Genomic DNA, 19,721 nt, shown 5'->3' with positions numbered 1-19,721 from the left:
TTTTTAAAAATTAATTTTCCCCTAAGTTATAAGAGAGATTTTGAAGGCTAGATCAGAGCATATACATTTGGAAAACCTAATTTTTTTAAAAGAGATTTTATTTATTTATTCATGAGAGACACACAGAGAGAGAGAGAGACAGGCAGAAACATAGGCAGAGGGAAAAGCAGGCTCCATGCAGGAAGCCCTATGTGGGATTCGATCCCAGGACTCCAGGATCACACCCTGAGCCAAAGGCAGACGTTTAACCGCTGAGCCACCCAGATATCCTAGAAAACCTAAATTAAATGTATTTTAGAGACATTTAGAAAGATAAAGAAGATATTTTAGGCAATATAGGAAAACTGGTAATACCAATAGAAATAATATCTAATTTCAAGATAGAGAACTTTTTGTTCAACTAACAATTTTTAAAAAGTGTTTATTCTTTGGCCCTTTTGAATCCCTAGTTTTTAGAGAACTTCTTTTCTCTCTTCTATGTACCATTGCAGTAAAGTGAAACGTCATTTTAAATCATTCTGTTTGTCTATTTGCCTCAAGTTATAAGGACACTGTTTGCTTTCAGTGTAGTCAAAATGCTGCCTGCTATATATAGCATGTGTTTTTGGTTGTGGTATCAGTACAAGCAGCCTTGGGGCTCCACTAGTAAGTATTTGGCCAGAGAAAAAAGGGATACTAATGTTAGGGTTCTGGTTTGCTTGTGTTTCAACACCCACACATGCACACACCTAGCTAAACAACAGCCTTCTCCAAATTTTATTTTTAATAGAGTTGAATAACACTAAAGATGAAAAACTAACAGTTACTATTCATTCCCTAAATCCTAAACCTATAAATCAATCTTTTTGACAAGTGATATACTTCTGTCCTTAATTGTGTTATTATGATAGAAAATAGAGAGCAAAAACTAAATAAACCACTCCACTAATGCTGATTTAATGTTTATGGTCCTAACTTGAGTATTTACACATTTTGAGAATTATTATTTTTTAAAAGATTTTATTAATTCATTCATGAGAGACACACAGAGAGAGAAGCAGAGACATAGGCAGAGGGAGAAGCAGGCTCCATGCAGGAAGCCCGATGTGGGACTCGATCCTCAGGACTCCAGCATCACGCCCTGAGTTGGAAGGCAGACACTTAACCGCTGAACCACCCAGGCATCCCTGAACTTGTATTCTTGAACAGTATTTTATAATTAGTGATTTGTTTGTTTTTTGTATGAATATATACAGACATACACAAAAAAAATTACTGAGCATCTACTATATATATAGCATTAGGCTAACATCTCTGGGGGCAGTAAAGATTTGGGAAAAAATGTGTTTCCATCTTCCAAGAGCTCAAAATTGATTGGAAGAAACACCACATAAATATGGTCCATAAAAGACATTGTGATGAATTGGTGGCCTTGTTTTCCTCCTTTCTACTTGTCTTTATGGAACACAAACCAAATTAATTTCTCTTTAAATGTCTAACAACTCGGGATCCCTGGGTGGGTCAGCGGTTTAGCACCTGTCTTTGGCCCAGGGCGCGATCCTGAAGTCCCAGGATCGAGTCCTGCGTCAGGCTCCCTGCATGGAGCCTGCTTCTCCCTCTGCCTGTGTCTCTGCCTCTCTCTCTGTCTATTGTGAATAAATAAATAAAATTTAAAAAAAAATAAAAGTCTAACAACTCTCTGGTGCCTGGGTGGTTCAGTGGTTGAATGTCTACTTTTGGCTTAGGTTGTGATCCCAGTGTCCTGGGATCAACTCCTGCATCAGGCTCCCCATGGGGAGCCTGCTTCTCCTTCTGCCTATGTCTCTGTTTCTCTATGTCTCTCATGAACAAATTAATAAAAATTTTTATCTCTATGTGTGTGTCTCTCATGAATAAATAAAATAAATAAAATCTTATAAATAAGTAAATAAGTTCAACCTTGATGGAAGGTAATTTTTTTTTTAATTTTTATTTATTTATGATAGTCACAGAGAGAGAGAGAGAGGCAGAGACATAAGCAGAGGGAGAAGCAGGCTCCATGCACCGGGAGCCCGACGTGGGATTTGATCCCGGGTCTCCAGGATGGTGCCCTGGGCCGAAGGCAGGCGCTAAACTGCTGCGCCACCCAGGGATCCCCAATGGAAGGTAATTTGGCAATATTTATCAAAATTACAAATACATATCCCCTTTTGTGGTTCTTTCAAAATATGTCCACAAAGTCTTTACTACTCTTCTTTTAAGAGGTAGAGCCCTTAGGTGTAGAGTAAACTTAACTCGGGGCTAATGAAAAGAATACAGCAGAACAGACTATGAAAGGGACTATGGCTTCTATTTTGCTCTTTCTCTCAGATCACTCACTCTGGGGAAAACCAGTAGCCATGTCTTAAGGACCCTCAGGCAGCCCTGTACCAAAGGCGTCCATGGCAAGAAACTAAGGCCTCCTGCCAACAGCCATGTGAATGGATCATGCTGGAAGTGGCCCTCCCAACCTCAGTCAAGCCCTCCCATGACTGCCCCCTGGCTGATAGCCTGACTGCTGCAACTTCATGAGGGATCCCAAGCCCGAACCATCCAGTACTGCTGCCATATTTCTTTCTTCAGAAACTATGTGAGGTAAATATTTGTTATTTTAAGGCCACTAAGTTTGGGAGTCATTTGTCATGTAGCAATAGATAACTAAAACACCCCCTTGAACTCAGCTCTTCTGGGGATTTATCTTATCCTTCAGGTATAGAAATATCCCTACTCTCTAAATTATCGATATCTAAATATAGTAACTGCTGCTTCAGAAGACATGAACACATATTTCTCCAAAGACATCCAGATCGCCAATAGACACAAAAAAAGATGCTCAATATCACTCATCATCAGAAAAATGCAAACTGAAACTATAGTGAGATATCACCTCACACTTGTCAGAATAACTACAATCAGAAAATATAAGTAAGAAACAACAGTGTTTGCAAGGATATAGAAAGAAAAGAACCCTCTTACACTGTTGGTGAGGATGCAAACTGTTGCATTCACTGTGGAAAATAATATGGAGGCTCCTCAAAAAATTAAAAATAGAGCTGCCCTAAAATCCAGTAATCAAACTACTGGGTATTTACCAGAAGAATACAAAAATACTAATTTGAAGGGATATATGTATGCATCTCCATGCGTATAGCAGCATTATTTAGAAGAAGGAGGAGGAGGAAAAGAAGGAGGAGAAGAAGGAAAAGGCAAACAAGGTGAAGAAGAAGAAAGAGAAGAAAGAGGAGAAGAAGAAGATGATGATGACGAAGAAGAAGAGGAGGAGGAGGAAGAGATTTATATATACATACAAGGAAAAAAAGAGGCACTGTTGTACCAGGAGAAAAACTTTTTTTTGAGGATAAAAAGTACATCTTATTTTTTTTTATTTTTATTTTTTTTTAAAAGTACATCTTATTTTTTAAGATTTTATTTTAGTTCCAGTAAGTTAACATAGTGTTATATTAATTTCAGGTGTACAATATGATTCAACATTTCAATACATCACCTGGTACTCATTACGATAAGTGTCCTCCTTAAATCTCCATCATGTATTCAACCAATCCCTCCACCCATCTCCCTCTGGTAATCTTCAGTTTGCTCTCTATGTCTGTTTCTTGATCTGTTTTTCATATTTTCCCTTTGTTTTGTTTCTTAAATTCTACATATAAGTGAAATCATATGGTATTTTTCTGACTGACTTATTTACTGTTTAGCCCCGTGTATGTCATTGCAAATGTCAAGATTTCATTTTTTATGGCTGAATATTATGGCTGAATAATATTCCATTGTGTATATATACCGCATCTTCTTTATTCATCAGTCATTGGACACTTGGGCTATTTCCTTATCTTGGCTATTGTAAATAATGTTGCTATAAACATCGGGGTACATGTAACCTTTTGGATTAGTGTTCTTGTATTCTTGGGTAAATACCCAGTAGTGCAATTGCTGGATCATAAGGTAGTTCTATTTTTAACTATATGAAGAATCTACATACTATTTTCCATAGTGGCTGCACCAGTTTGCATTCCCACCAACAGTGCACAAGTGTTCCTGTATCTACACATCCTCACCAACAATTGTTGTTTCTTGTGTTTTTTTACTTTAGCCATTCTGACAGTATGAGATATTTCATTGTAGTTTTGATTTGTATTTCCCTGATGAAAAGTTATGCTGAGCATTTCTTCATGTGTCTGTTGGATTTTGGATGTATTCTCTGAAGAAATGTCTGTTCGTGTCTTCTGTCCATTTTTAAATTGGATTATTTTTTTTGAAGTTCTTTATGTATTTTGGCCAACCCTTTATCGAATGTCATTTGCAGTATCTTCTCCCATTCAGTAGGCTGCCTTTTAGTTTTGTTGACTGCTTCCTTCACTGTGCAGAAGTTTTTTATTCTGATGAAGTCCTAATAGTTTATGTTTTCTTTTATTTCCCTTGCCTTGGGAAAGACATATCTAGAAAGATGTTGCTATAGTCGATGTCAGAGAAGTTACTTCCTGTGCTCTCTTCTAGGACTTTTATGGTTTCAGGTATCACATTTAGGTATTTAATCAATTTTTAATTTATTTTTGTGTATTATGTAAAAAAGTGGTTCAGTTTCACTCTATTGCATGTAGCTGTCTAGTTTTCTCAGCACTGTTTGTTGTAGACACATTCTTTTTCCCACTAGATATTCTTTTCTCCTTTGCTGAAGACTGATTATGTATTGTGGGTTTACTTCTGGATTTTCTATTCTGTTTCAATAATCTATGTCTATTTTTGTGTCAGTACCATACTGTTTTGATTACTACAGCTTTGTAATATAACTTGAAGTCTAAAATTGTGAAGCCTCCAGCTTCATCTTTCTTTTTCAAGATTGTTTTGGCTATCTGGGGTCTTTTGCAGTTCTATACAAATTTAATATTCTTTGTTCTAGTGAAAAATGCTGTTGGTATTTTGATAGGGAGTGCTTAAACATGTAGATTGTTTTCGGTAGTGTAGATATTTTAACAATATTTGTTCTCCCAATCCAGGAGCATGGTATGCCTTTCTATTTCTTTGTGTCATCTTCAATCTCTTTCATCAGTGTTTTATCATTTTCTGAGTATAGGTCTTTCACCTTTTTGGTTAGGTTTGTTCCTAGATATCTTATTATTTTGGGTGCAAGTGTAAATGAGATTTTTTTCTTAATTTCTCTTTCTGCTGCTTCATTTTTAGGGTATAGAAATGCAACAGATTTCTGCACACTGATTTTGTATCCTGCAGATTTTACTGAATTCATTTATCCATTCTAGCAGTTTTTTGATAGAGTCTTTTAGGTTTTGTTTTTTGTTTTTTTAAGATTTTTAATTTATTTATTCATGAGAGACAGAGAGAGAAAGAGAGGCAGAGACATGGGCAGAGGGAGAAGCAGGCTCTATGCGGGGAGCCCGAAGTGGGACTCTATCCTGGGACTCCAGGATCATGCCCTGGACTGTAGGCGGCGCTAAACCACTGAGCCACTCAGGCTGCCCTCTTTTAGGTTTTCTATATAGAGTATCCTGTCATCTGCAAATAGTGAGTTTTACTTCTTCCCTACCAATTCAGATCTCTTTTATTTCTTTTTGTTGTCTGATTGCTGTGGCTAGGACTTCTAGTACTATGTTAAATAAAAGTGATGAGAGTGGACATTCATTGAGTATGATGTTCGCTGTGGGTTATTCATATACGGTCTTGATTATTTTGAGATATGTTCCCTCTAAACCTACTTTGTCAAGGGATTTTATCATGAATCAGTGTCATACTTTGTCAAATGCTTTCTTCTGCATCTATTGATGTGATTTTATGGTTCTTACCCTTTCTCTTATTGATGTGATGTGTGACATTGATTGATTTGTGAATATCAAACCACCCTTGTAACCCAGGAATAAATCCCACTATATTGTGATGATTTTTTAAAATGTATTGTTGAATTTGGTTTGGTAGTATTTTGCTGAGAATTTTTCATCTATGCTTATTAAGTATGTTGGGCCTAACATTCTCTTTTTTAGTGATATCTTTATCTGGTTTTGGTATCAGGGTAATGTTGGTCTTACAGGATAAATTTGGAAGTTTTCCTTCCTTTTCTATTTTTTGGAATAATTTAAGAAGAATCATTATTAATTTTCCAAGAAACAGACTCTTAACTATAGAGAACAAACTGATAGTTATCTGAAAGGAGGTGGATGGGGGGATGGTGATACAGGTGATGGGGTTTAAAGAGTAGACTTACCATGATGAGCACTGTGGAATGTGTAGAATTGCCGAATTACCTGAAACTAATTGTATATCTGAAACTAATATATACTGTATGTTAACTATACTGGAATTAAAATAAAAAACTTAAAACATTTAGAAACAATGATAAATTTAACTAACATACTAAAACTTTCAAAATCATAAGTACTTATACCATGATTCTCATTAGTTTCTTCTCTGCTTAATTATCCTTTTTTTTTTTAATAAATTTTTATTTATTTATGATAGTCACACACAGAGAGAGAGAGAGAGGCAGAGACACAGGCAGAGGGAGAAGCAGGCTCCATGCACCGGGAGTCCGATGTGGGATTCGATCCCGGGTCTCCAAGATCGTGCCCTGGGCCAAAGGCAGGTGCCAAACTGCTGCGCCACCCAGGGATCCCTGCTTAATTATCCTAATTATGCTTCTTAGAAATTATCACAATGCTAATTCTGTGTTCTAACTTAGCATAATTATTATTTGAAACATTTATAAAATTTCAGAGCTCAAAAGAAAAAACAGATTAGTAGAGTTCAGTGTTGGTCTACACAATTTCCTGGTGAGTTACCAAACAAGATTGCTAGGCCCCACCACAGATTTATCAAATCAGAACTGTGTTGAGGTGGGACATGGGGGAGGGGAGGGTGGAGAGCAGACCTCACAAACTAGTTAAAACAAAATAAAAACAAGAGAACAATATATTCCTGTGCTGATACTGACATAATCCCAGCCCCTTTGGACACACATTAGGGAACCAGGATTCAAAGAGATGAAGGAACTTTTAAAAAGCTCTAAAAGCAGTGGAAACCAGAACTACTACTTAAAACACTCATTTTAGAACCCTTAGTCCAGTCTTCTTTTTTCAACTCCTGGTGCCCGAGCTGACCGTCAAGGACCCAAAAGAAAAAGGATGTACCATAACATCATGTATACTCAAAGTCTCCCTTTAGTCAAAATGGGATTCAAACTAATTTGGATTAAGTTCTTCCTTTCCTTTTACCCAATGTCCTTTTTTCATTTTTCAATTGTGGAAGACAACCATACATTTGGCTAATGGCTTGTAAAATATTTTGCATATTTTATACTTTTCCCAGAACAAGGGAATAAGCTTTCTGTCCCTGAATCTCTGGCAATAGACTAGAACAGGGGTTGTGAAACTATGACCTATGGGCCAAATGCAGCCTTGTACCTGTTTTTATAAATAAAGTTTTATTGAAACACAGCCACACCTCTCCATTTTCATACTGTCTACCACTGTTTTCTTGTTCCAACTGCAGAGTCAAGTAGTTGTGACACTATCTGGCCCATGGCAGAAAAAGTTTGCTGATCCTATTCTAAAATCATGAAAATTATCCTCTGTCATTAAGGAAAGAGATGGTAATAAGAATCTCTTTTTAGTTATCTTGTGATGATGATTATCATGACAGTCAGTTCTTCTGATGGAGGTAATAATCAGCAACAAATAACTAAATGGTAGGGAGGAGAAACACAAGATCAACAAACAAAAGATCTGCAAACTAGATATCCAGGACCTGACTGCATGATAAAGATTACAGGTATATGAAATGCGGGAACCACCTTGGCCCTGAATGGTGACCCAGTGAGACCCTGCCCTGCCTCTCAACCTACCTGTTCTGCCAGCCAGGCAATGTGCTTGACCTCCTTGCTGCCTCCTGCTGTACTGGTTGCACCAAGCATGGCATTGAGTTCAGCCAACACCTGTGGGAGGAGAGCCATTATGTTGGTGTGGATAGCTACGAACCAGGAGTGTGCTGTGGCTGTATCCTTGCAGCGCAGGATCAACGTGTTTCTGCTATCAGGAGAATGTAGTTCTATCAATCTGTGTGGAAAAAGAAAAAAAAAAAAAAGCTAGATCAGAAGTTATCAAACCTGCCAGAGTGTAACATATGTAACTGGAAATCTATTTTAATTTTACATTCCAGAATAGAGATACTTTCTCTTAATTCCTTCGGGCCCAATTTCACAGAAAACCACATATGGAAAGATAATCATCAGAAAGACTAACTGCTGGGTCTGCTGTTTCAGTGTGTTAATGTAATGACCTAAAATGAAGGAACCTATTGTATGGGCTATGGTAAAACACCTTGCTTTGCTTTAATTTCCATGTCAAAGAAATGGAAAGCATGCTTGTTGAATGTCATATGCACACTGTAAAGAAGGAACTGATATATTTTTTTAAATACTTAGAAAATTCTGGTATAAGATATTGCCAGGTAAATAAATCCAACTGCCAAATAGTGAACTGAAATTTCCACTATGCGGAATAGAGAAAAGAGAAAATAACTGAAGAATAGGACTTTTTATGAAAATCTGAAACTTGCTTTTAGGGCCTGGGTAAAATTACATGGTTAAATCACCCACTGAGTCATAGGAGAAAAAGAGTTAAGAGATCTTTAACTCTAGGCCTGTTATTTGTTAATGCCCCACTGAGAACAATCCAAACTTCAAAAGTCACCTTTAGGAATTTGATAAATTTCTCTACAAGTACATCGAACACATTTCTTAGAAAGCAATTTATTGGGTACTGTTTTCTGTTTTGGTCAAAATTTTTGCCAAGATGAGTTTAAAAAGTCAAATAAATAAATGAAATAGATGTATACACTTCTGTGTTCTAACAGTGAACATATCTATCTTTCAAAATGGACAAAAGATAAAGCTCTTAGGAGTGTTTTTCATGGTAGGCTAAAAACTGAAAAACTGCCACTGACCGGGTACAGATCTTTTTATTCTTTCATCTTTCTGAAGACAGTTTTTGCTGCCTTGAATTACTGTCATGCGATCCTATACTACTTTAGAAGATAAGTAGCTTACTTGGATACTAGCATGCCTGCCTTGAAGCTTGTGCCCCTCTTTTTTGCCACATTTCTAAACCCTTTGTGATTCCACAAAGGGAATGTATTTCAATTTGCCATACTTAATATGGCAAATACACATTGTCATCTCAACTGTCATTAGACTATCCTTTCTTAAATAAGTATTTATTGAGAACCCACTATATGCCAGCTATTTTTTGAGACACTAACAATGGAGATACAGTGGTGAAAAAAAGATAGAAAAAAATAATCTCTGCCTTCATTGGATCTATTGATCTATAGATCCAATGATCCGTCTAATGAAGACGGCAAAAATTTAACAATTAATACAATTACAGATTTCAATACATGCTCCTATAAAGGACTGTGATAACTACTATGAATTTCTTGTCTAAAAGAGGCAAGATGGTAGGGGCAAAAAGCAGGACTGCAATGGAGGCCTCTACACCTCCAAGGCACACTTACCCAGCTAGTGTCACACTCTGAAACAGGTTATAAACACATCTACCTCATACTTACCGACTCACCTACCTAGTCCCCTTCCTCTCACTGGAGTTAGTCACCTAGCTATCTGAAAGGCTAGCCACTAGTCTATCTATGTTTTATATGCCTTCAAAGTTCTAAGGCAATGGCCAAAAGGCCAAAAAATTCTAGAAAAGAGTTACAACATAAAATAAGATCTGGGAACAGTCAAAACTTGAGCCCATACTAGAAAGCTCATATTATTAAGAAAAAAAATCTTTAGATAGCAAGTCATAAGCTATTTGCTTTTGTTTTGTTTTTCTGTGCTGGGTGCAAAATCTGCTTAAGATTCTCTACCCCCACCCCGCCCCTCTCTCTCTTAAAAAAAAAAAAAAAAAAGGGTAAAAACCACCTAAATATCCACCAATGGAATGGATTTTAAAATGTGGTATTATACAAAGAAGGGAATATTATGCAGCCTTAAAAAGGAAGAAAATTCTGGTACATGCTACAACATGGGTGACCTTGAGGACATTATGTTCAGTGAAATAAGCCAGTCACTAAAAGAGAAATATTGTATGAGTTCACATATATGAAGTATCTAGAGTAGTCAAACTCGTAGAAATAAAAATTAGAATGGTAGTTGCCAGGGGTTGGGAGGAGGGGAGAATAGGGAGTTGTTCTGAAATGGGTATGGAATTTTAGTTTTGCAAGACTAAAAATTTTTGGAGATTGTTGTACAAATATACTTACTACCACTTAATTATACACTTAAAAATGGTTGAGATGGTAAATTTTATGTTATGGGTATTTTACCACAATTAAAAACTGTAATATAAATTAATTAGAAATAACCTTGTGGTGGGATGCAAGATGGATTACAGTAGATAAAGATATGGCCTGGGGAGATTTAATTGGACCCAAAGAAGGATAAAACCAGAGAGTTCACCAGTAGGATAGACTTCTAGGCAGAAGGAATTCCTCCATCCTAAAAGCCCACCAAAAGTAGAAACAGGAAGAGAAACAAATAGCTTATTCATATTAACCTTTATTTTTTTCCCTCAATGTTATTTTATCACATCTATTCTTTCTGATGTTATTTTTCACTATATTAATTTTTGTTGTCATGATTCTTAAGGTATTTATTGGCTACAAAACTGGTTATATTTTCTAGAAGAAAAATAGCTATACATTTGTTATGGGAAGATTTAAAGCAGTATATTACACTCAATAACACAATAAAATATTGCACTAAAAGGCAGAATCATTTCTAATTCTTTTGATGAGTTAATAATTGTAATATCCAGAAAAACTGCTCAAATTATTATTAAAGTAGTCAAACTTATTTTAAAGTTACTTAATGGGGATGCCTGGGTGGCTCAGTGATTGGGCATCTGCCTTTGACTCAGGGAGTGATCCTGGATTTCCAGGATTGAGTCCCACATCAGGCTCCTTGCATGGAGCCTGCTTCTCCTCCCTCTGCCTGGTTCTTTGCCTCTCTTTCTGTGTCTCTCATGAATAAATAAATAAAATCTTAAAAAAAAATAAAGTTACTCAATGACAAGTTATCTATAAAATTCAATGCTGGATTATTAGATAATGTGTGACTGCAAACTCAAAGCAAGTTGTTGTATATTTTCTTTATTGCTTATACTATTTTTTTAAAGATTTTATTTATTTATTTGAGAGGGGGAAAGAAAGAGAGAAGAGCCCAACTAGAGGCTCAATCACAGGACGCAGGGATCATGACCTGAGGCAAAGGCAGATGCTCTACTGACTGAGCCACCCAGGCGCCTTACTTATACTAATCTTAGGAAGAAAAAGCATTTCCAGTATTTCTAGAGCTCCCTATAAAACATAGCAACTGAGCACACACATTTAGTCAACTCCTTCCTAAAATCCCACTATAGGGCAGCCCCAGTGGCTTAGTGCTTTGGCACCGCCTTCAGCCCAGGGTGTGATCCTGGAGGCCCATGATCGAGTCCCATGTTGGGCTCCCTGCATAGAGCCTGCTTCTCCCTCTGCCTGTGTCTCTGCTTCTCTCTCTTTCTGTGTCTCCCATGAATACATAAATAAAATCTTTAATAAAATAAAATAAAATCCCACTATAAACACTTAAAGGGGCTTTTTAAAAAAATATATTTTATTTATTTATTTGAGAGAGCAAGGGAGGGAGACAGCGAGACAGAGAGAGAGAGAAAGAGAGCACAAGCAAGAGGAGGGACAGAGGGAGAAGGAGACTCCTTGATGAGCAGGGAGCCCAATATGGGACTCGGTCCAGGACTCTGAGAGTATGACCTGAGCCGAAGGCAGATGCTTAACTGACTGAGCCACTCAGGCGCCCCAAAAGCGATTTTTGTAAAATATAATGGACTTTTTCTTTCAGCAGTATTAGGTTTATGTAAAAAACTGAGTAAGAAGTACAGAGAACTCTGAAATACCACCCCTCCCTGCCTCTCCACAATATACCCTATTATTCACATCTTGCATTAGTGTGGTCCATTTGTTACAACTGATGAGCCAGCCAATAATGATACAATATTATTAACTAAAATCCCAGTTCACTCTTTGTATTGTATATTCCAAGTTTTGACAAAAGTATGCCATAGATCTACCATTACTGTATTCTACAGAGTAATAATTTCACTGCTCTAAAAATCCTTGTGCTCTACCTATTGGTCCTCCATCATTCAGGCCCTGGCCCTGACTTCTGGTAACCACTAATCATTTTACTGTCTCCATGGAATCATACAGTATGTCACTTTTTCAGACTGGCTGCTTTCACTTAGAAATATGCATTTAAGGTTTCTCCATGTCTTTCGTCCTTGAGAGCCCATTTCTTTTTATTGCTGATTAATATTTTATTGTCTGGATGTACCACACAATTTTTTTTATCCATTCACCTATTGAAAGACTTCGTGCCTGCTTTCAAGTTTAGGCAATTCTGAATGAAGCTTCTATAAACACTGGTGTGCAGGTCTTTGTGTGAACATTAAGTTTTCAACTTCTTTGGGTAAATAACGAGCACAAGTAGTAGGTCATATGTTAAGACTATGTTTAGCTTTGTAAGAAACTGCCAAACTGTTTTCCAAAGTTGCTGTACCATTCTTCATTCCCACCAACAATGAATAGGAGTTCCTATCGTTCTGCATTCCTCTCCAGCATTTGGTGCTGTTGGTGTTCTGGATTTTGGCCATTCTAATAAGTGTAGTGGTATCTCATTGTTTTAATTTGTAATTCCCTAATGACATGTGATGTTGAGCATCTTTCATATTATTATTTGCCATCTGTATTTCTTCTTTGCTAAGGTGTACAGATCTGTTGCCCATTTTTATGTTTTTTATTTTTTTCAGATTTTATTTATTTATTTATTTGGGGGGAGAGGGGGGAAGAGGATCAGCCGGGGAGGGGGAACTACAACAAAATTATGGAAGCTGGCAAGCAGACAGAGGAGTTAAATGACTTAGCAGACCTAAGAAAAGTGAGGAGTGAAATCCCAGTCAATCCATGTTGCAGAATCCTGAATAGGATGGGGAATTAGAGCATGAGTTAACTCTGGGAGTGGGAGTAAAGCACATAGCTAAAATAGAGAAGCTGGCTGCAAGTCTGTTCCAGCATTCCCCACACCCAGCACTCAGTGACTGCTCCACCCTCAACCCAGCAAAAGATTCATATCCACCCTTATCCCACTAAACTAAAAAGAGCCAGTGATATCCTGAATTCAGTCCCCATATCAAGCTAGTTGTTTGGGGCTATTTATTTCCACTGGGTTGCTTTGGCCACTATAACCAGCTTAACATCCTTTAAACACATGCTAAAAAGTTCAGTCGCAAAACCATGATGAAAAATTTCTTTCACTCCTCCTACTGACCTACTTAGTACTAAAGATAGGAATCTGTTCATCCTTCTCTAGGCACAAAACGTTCCACCTTCTGAAAATGCCTTTACACTTCATACAGTTTCTGGGACAGTCTCTCAGACTCCTTTGACACAGTCTAAACTCTGAAAATCTTGATGTCAAAGATCCTAGTTATTAATAACCAGAAGAATGGAAAATAAATCTGTTATAAAATAAAACTAAACCTGATTAAATAGGATAAGACAACAGGACCTCTAGGCTGGAAAAAGATGAAAATTGACAGTAAATTAGTTCACAAGGCTGGAGCACCAATTTTTCATGAAAGAGAAATTTAAGTTTCTTAAGAAGGGACTGTGAAATAGAATATTAATTTATAAGACACTGAAAAGAAACTCTAAAACAGGAGTGATGATTCTAGGATCCAGAAGACTTTGCCTTTGGAGAAGGAGCCCCACAACTGATAAAGGGGGCAAAGTATTTCAGAAAGTCTAGTGCTGTTCTAAAAGAAAAATTCAAATGAAAACTCTGCTAATAAAAATCTGAAGGCAGTCTGCCAGTAATTGTTTGGGCCCATGGGAGAGAGGAGGAGACAGCTACAATGTGAAGAGTTTTGGCCACTAGTCAAACCACTGAGGATTTCCTGAGAAATACAAGCACATTTTGATCAGATGAATCAAATTAATGTTTAGGCACACCGAAACAGGATTCTGTAAGTCTAGCCTGTTTATTTCTCCTTTTAGTTGTCTTCGACATATCTTATATATTTAATAATAATCATATTGTTTTAATATTTCAGAAAGCCAAAATTTACCTTTTAAATGAGAAATAGCCAATATGAGGATGACCAAGACTTCGTGAACCAGCTCAAATTAACATTTATATTTCTGGAAAGCAGCACTTAAGAACACCTTGTCATTGCTAAACTCCACACTGCCCACAGTGCTATTTGTGAAGGAATGGGCGCATGTTCTTTCTCATGTTCTTTTCATCATTACTTAATTAGCTTTCACTTCCCACAATGAACAGCTTAGAACTATGAGAATGCCTAGTGAAGTCTTGAAAACTCAAGTTGGAAGAAGAGAACAAACTTCCTCCTCCTCCTTACTTATTCTGATGGTCAGCACTTTTTTTCAGCTCTAGACACTGAAACTAGATCAAAGTAGTAAAACAGAAAAAAAGATGTTTCCCTCTCAGGTCAAGTAAATTTTTGGTTTAGAAAGTAAAACCCTGGGCAGCCTGGGTGGCTCAGCGGTTTGGCGTGGCCTTCAGCCCGGGGTCGTGATCCTGGGAACCGGGGATCGAGTCCCATATCGGGTTCCCAGCCTGGAGCCTGCTTCTCCCTCTGCCTGTGTCTCTGCTTCTCTCTCTCTGTGTCTCTCATGAATAAATAAATAAAATCTTAAAAAAAAAAAAAAAGTGAAACCCTTATATCAAGATGAAAGATGATTCACAAAGAGATTCTACTACTTTCCACTGGAGTAGTTAATATTAAAAAGACACCACCAATGTTGGTGAGGATGTGGAACAACGCAATCTCTCATGCGCTGCTGGTGTATTTAACTTATTAATAACAGTATTCATTTAAATGGCACAATCACTTTGGAAAAAAGACTGGCATTTAGAAAACGAAACTTTTATTTAAGGGATTTATTTATTTATTTGAGAGAGCAGGATGGTGAGGAGTGGAAAGGGAAAGGCAAAGAAAGAATCTCCAACAGACTCCCACTGAGCAAGGAGCCCAACTCGGGGCTCAATCCTATGACCCTGAGATCATGACCTGGACTGAAATCAAGAGTTGGACGCTTAACCCACTGAGCCACATAAGCGCCCCAGAAAACTAAACTATTTTACCCAGCAATTCTACACCTAAGACTTTACCAAAGAAAAATGAAAATGTATGCCTACAAAGGGTTCTACAAAAATATTAATAGTAACTTTATTAACTCTAAACTAAAAATAGGGCAGCCCCGGAGGCGCAGCGGTTTAGTGCCGCCTGCAGCCCGGGGGGGTGATCCTAGAGACCCTGGATCAAGTCCCACATCAGGCTCTCTGCATGGAGCCTGCTTCTCCCTCTGCCTGTGTCTTTGCCTCTCATTCTCTCTCTGTGTCTCTATGAATAAATAAATAAAATCTTAAAAAAAAAAAAGATAAAAAACTAAAAATAGTTTCCATCAATGCAAAAACATATAACTGAATTGTGATATATTCATATAACACAGTATCATTCAGCAATAAAAGAGAAATGACTACTGATATATGCAGTAAGATAAATGAATCTCAGGCAGCCCCAGTGGCCTAGCGGTTTAGTGGCGCCTTCAGCCCGGGGTGTGATCCTGGAGACCTGGGATTAAGTCCCACGTGGGGCTCCCTGCATGGAGCCTGCTTCTCCCTCTGCCTGTGTCTCTCTGCCTCTCTCTCTCTCTGTGTCTCTCATGAATAAATAAATCTTAAAAAAAAAAAAAAAAGATAAATGAATCTCAAAAACCTTATGCTGAGTAAAAGAATTCTACCTCAAAATAGTATCTATGATTGCATTCATATGAAGTTTCAGAATAGTTAAAACTAATCTGTAGTAGAAAGTCAGAACAGTAATAGCCTTTGAAGGTGAGAGAGGGAATTGACTGAGAAGAGGCACAAGAAAACTTTCCAGGGTGATGGCAATGTTCTACATCTTTTTTTTTTTTTTTTTTGTTCTACATCTTGATAGGCTTGTGTTACATAACTGTATGCATTTGTCAAAGTGTATGATTTGTGCATTTATTATCTGTAAATATTTCCTCAAAAGAAAAAAAAAACTACAGTGAAACACCAAAATCTACTTATTTATATGCATGCTTAATCTACTTATTTATATGCATACTTATTTATATGCATGCTTATTTAAACGGAAATATATTAATGTCTGCAATTCACTCTGAAAAGTATCAAGAAAAATTAAAATGGAGTGACAGATAGACAAATGGGTCAACTTGTGCTAAAACAGGTATAGTAGGGACGCCTGGGTGGCTCAGTGGTTGAGTGTCTGCCTTTGGCTCAAGTAGTGATTCCAGGGTTCTGGTATCGAGTTCCACATCAGGCTCCCTGCATGGAGCCTGCTCTTCCCTCTGCCTGGGTCTCTGCCTCTCTCTCTCGGTCTCTCATGAATAAATACATAAAATATTTTTAAAAATAAAAATTAAAATAAATTAAAAAAAAAGCAGGTATAGGGGATCCCTGGGTGGTTCAGCGGTTTGGCGCCTGCCTTTGGCCCAGGGCGTGGTCCTGGAGTCCCGGGATCGAGTCCCACGTCAGGCTCCCGGCATGGAGCCTGCTTCTCCCTCCTCCTGTATCTCTGCCTCTCTCTCTCTATGCCTATCATAATAAATAAATAAACCTTAAAAAAAAAAAAAAAAAAAAAGGCAGGTATAGGGGCAGCCCGGGTGGCTCAGTGGTTTAGTGCAGCCTTCAGCCCAGGGCCTGATCTTGGAGACCCGGGATCGAGTTCCACATCGGGCTCCCTGCATGGAGCCTGCTTCTCCCTCTGCCTGTGTCTCTGCCTCTCTCTCTCTCTGTCTCTCATGAATAAATAAATAAAATCTTAAAAAAAAAAAAAAAGCAGGTATAGTAAAATGTTCACGGTTGACTCTAGGTGGTGAGAAAATGAATGTTGACTATAGAATTCTTTTGACCTTGCTTTACGTGGAAGATCTTTTACAATAAAACGTTAGGAAAAAAGTAAAGAATGTTGGGAAACCACATGCCCACCAACGGCTTAAAGAACAGAATAAGTATTTTCCACATTAGGGAACATTTAGGCCTATTTCTTGCTCTGAGTTTTACAAGAGACTATGTTGAAGATTAAAATTTCCAAATAGAAATATGGTCAGTTATATAAAGCTGCAACTTGATAAATGTTTTGCTCACAGATGTCCTAACAAAACTTATTTTTACTGTTCCTGCAATGGATTGGTTTTTTCCATGGCTTTAAATGTTGCAGCTGTGTTACTTGTCATGACATCTTCCTGAGACAGAGCTGAGATGAATTTAAGGATCAAAGAGCTCCAAGTGATTTTCTAGATATTATCTTACTTATCCTTGAAGTAGTTCTAAAAGACTCTAGTTGAGCAAACATTATTATGTCCATTTTACAAACAGAGAAAATAGGACAGAGAAATTAAGGGATTTATTTAAGGTCATAGGACACAAATGGCACATGAAATCATAGTATAGTGAAAGCTTACTATACCAATTTTGCAATCATCCTCTTATTTAATCTGCATATAAGCTTTCATTTTGTACGGGAGGAAACCAAGGCTTACAGAAAAGAAATAGCTTGGCCAAAGTTTCAAAGCTCATCATCTAACTTCTATCTGACTAGCTAATGGGTTCTGAACATTTTTTTCTCCTAAGACATATAGATGTTCCCACTCCTGTGGACATAACTGAAGTTCTGCATAATTTTGCCAGGCACTAATTCTACTGCTTTTCTTTTTCTCCAGAAAGCACACTGGAATGCAAGGAGGAGTGATAAAGAAATAACTTTGATTCTCTTACAATTTATATTTTACAAAAAGCAAATTATCTATAAATCTTAGCATTTCAAGTAAAATGAGAAACAAATTACTTTGTAGCATTAAGATTGAGAATCTACAATAGCCTGAATCTTCTAAGACCTTTCCTCATTTAGTATACCATGGTCCAGGAAACTGACCCTCTCTTATTTTTTTTCTAAAGATTTTATTTATTTATTTAAAGATTTTATTTAAAGATTTTATTTATTTATTCACAAGAGACACAGGGAAAGAGGCAGAGACACAGGCTGAGGGAGAAGCAGGCTCCATGCAGGGAGCCGAATGCGCGACTGATCCCGGGATTCCAGGATCACGCCCTGGGCTGAAGGCAGACACTCAACCGCTGAGCCACTCACGCGTCCCTGACCCTCTCTTATCGAAGAGCAAGATGTGATACAAATCTCGTAACCCAAACTTCTGTCTCCGATTGGTTCTGAAGATCTATTTCAAACCTGATCATGCACCAAATGTCTTTAGCATTTAGTATGTATCCTACAGAGAGTGCAACCCCGTGATCCTGGCCTTTAATAAAGGCCAAAGGTACTGAGCTCTAAAAGATGTCTAAGTAGAAGATAAAGTAGCACAATCTTCAATAATACAGCCAAGTCACATCACCTTCCTCCTCCCACAACCTCAGAGTTCTGTAAAAACTTTGTAACACTTTGCCTTTTTCTCTAATACCTCACCATATCAGCAGCGCTACAGGTGCTACAGACTGTGTCCTGCCCCATTGAATCCATATGTTAAAATCCTAACCCTCGATGTGATATTAGGACATGGAGCCTTTGGGAGGTGATTAGGTCATGAGGGCAGAAATAAGCGCTCTTATAAAAGAGACCCCAGGGACGCCTGGGTGGCTCAGCAGTTGGGCACCTGCCTTTGGCTCAGGTCGTGATCCCGGAATCCGGAATCGAGTTCCGCATCGGGCTCCCTCCGAAGAGCCTGCTTCTCCCTCTACCTGTGTCTCTGCCTCTCTCTCAGTCTGTGTCTCTCGTGAATAAATAAATAAATAAATAAATAAATAAATAAATAAATCTTTAAAAAAAGAGAGAGAGAGAGAGAGAGAGACCCCAGAGAGCTCTCTAGACTCTTCCGCTATGTGAGGACACAGCAAGAAGATAGCCATCTATGAATCAGGAAGCCGGCCCTCACCAGACACGGATTCTGCTGGCACCTCATCTTGGACTTCTATCCTTCCTATTCTTGGACTGTGAAAAATCAATTTCTGTTGTTTATAAGCCACCCAGTCTATGATATTTTGTTACAGCAGTCACAACAGACTACGACAAGAGATACCTATTCTCATTCTCAGAAATGATTTATAATGAAGAGACTTAGCCTGAAAAAATTCCTCAGCCTGACAACCAGTTGACAAATTTAGTTGCTGTTTGTTCTTTATCACATTGTTTCTCTATTCTAGTTCCTTCTTTGTGGTCCTTATTTTTTTTTCCTAATTTTTTTAAGTTCATAATTAACCAAAAGCTCTCCAAAAATGCATTTCATTTGAAGAAAAAAAATAATTTTGATCTAAAAGTTAGAAGTGATTACTTTGCAAATTAAATTCTTACTTAATGAAAAAAAAAGCAATTCTTTAAAGACCAAGCTGTGTTGTATTTAGATATAATTTAACATGCACACAATCTTTCATGAATAAATCTATATGTAACTTGAAACAATTTCCATAATGTCTTGAACTTGTAAAAGAAAGAAAACAAGATCAATACAAATATATCAGAACATAATTTTCAAAATGTGTAAACATAATTGGCAGTTAAGACTTCTTC

At 37.5% G+C, this 19,721-nt stretch overlaps 1 protein-coding gene across 2 annotated transcripts in view; it reads right to left on the bottom strand.

The window, feature by feature from the left end:
* Nucleotides 1-19,721, bottom strand: part of SNTB2 (syntrophin beta 2) — a 108,001-nt gene that overhangs the window by 30,926 nt on the left and 57,354 nt on the right. For both annotated transcript variants that reach the window (XM_077888388.1, XM_077888382.1), the window contains exon 3: nucleotides 7,862-8,072. In XM_077888388.1, the coding sequence (XP_077744514.1) occupies nucleotides 7,862-8,072 (211 nt within the window). The remainder of the gene's footprint in view (nucleotides 1-7,861; nucleotides 8,073-19,721) is intronic.

Source organism: Canis aureus, chromosome 3 (assembly GCF_053574225.1).
Source record: "Canis aureus isolate CA01 chromosome 3, VMU_Caureus_v.1.0, whole genome shotgun sequence".
Lineage (NCBI taxonomy): Eukaryota > Metazoa > Chordata > Mammalia > Carnivora > Canidae > Canis > Canis aureus.
Note: the sequence above shows the minus strand (reverse complement) of the source record. Positions and strands in the feature narration are given on the sequence as shown.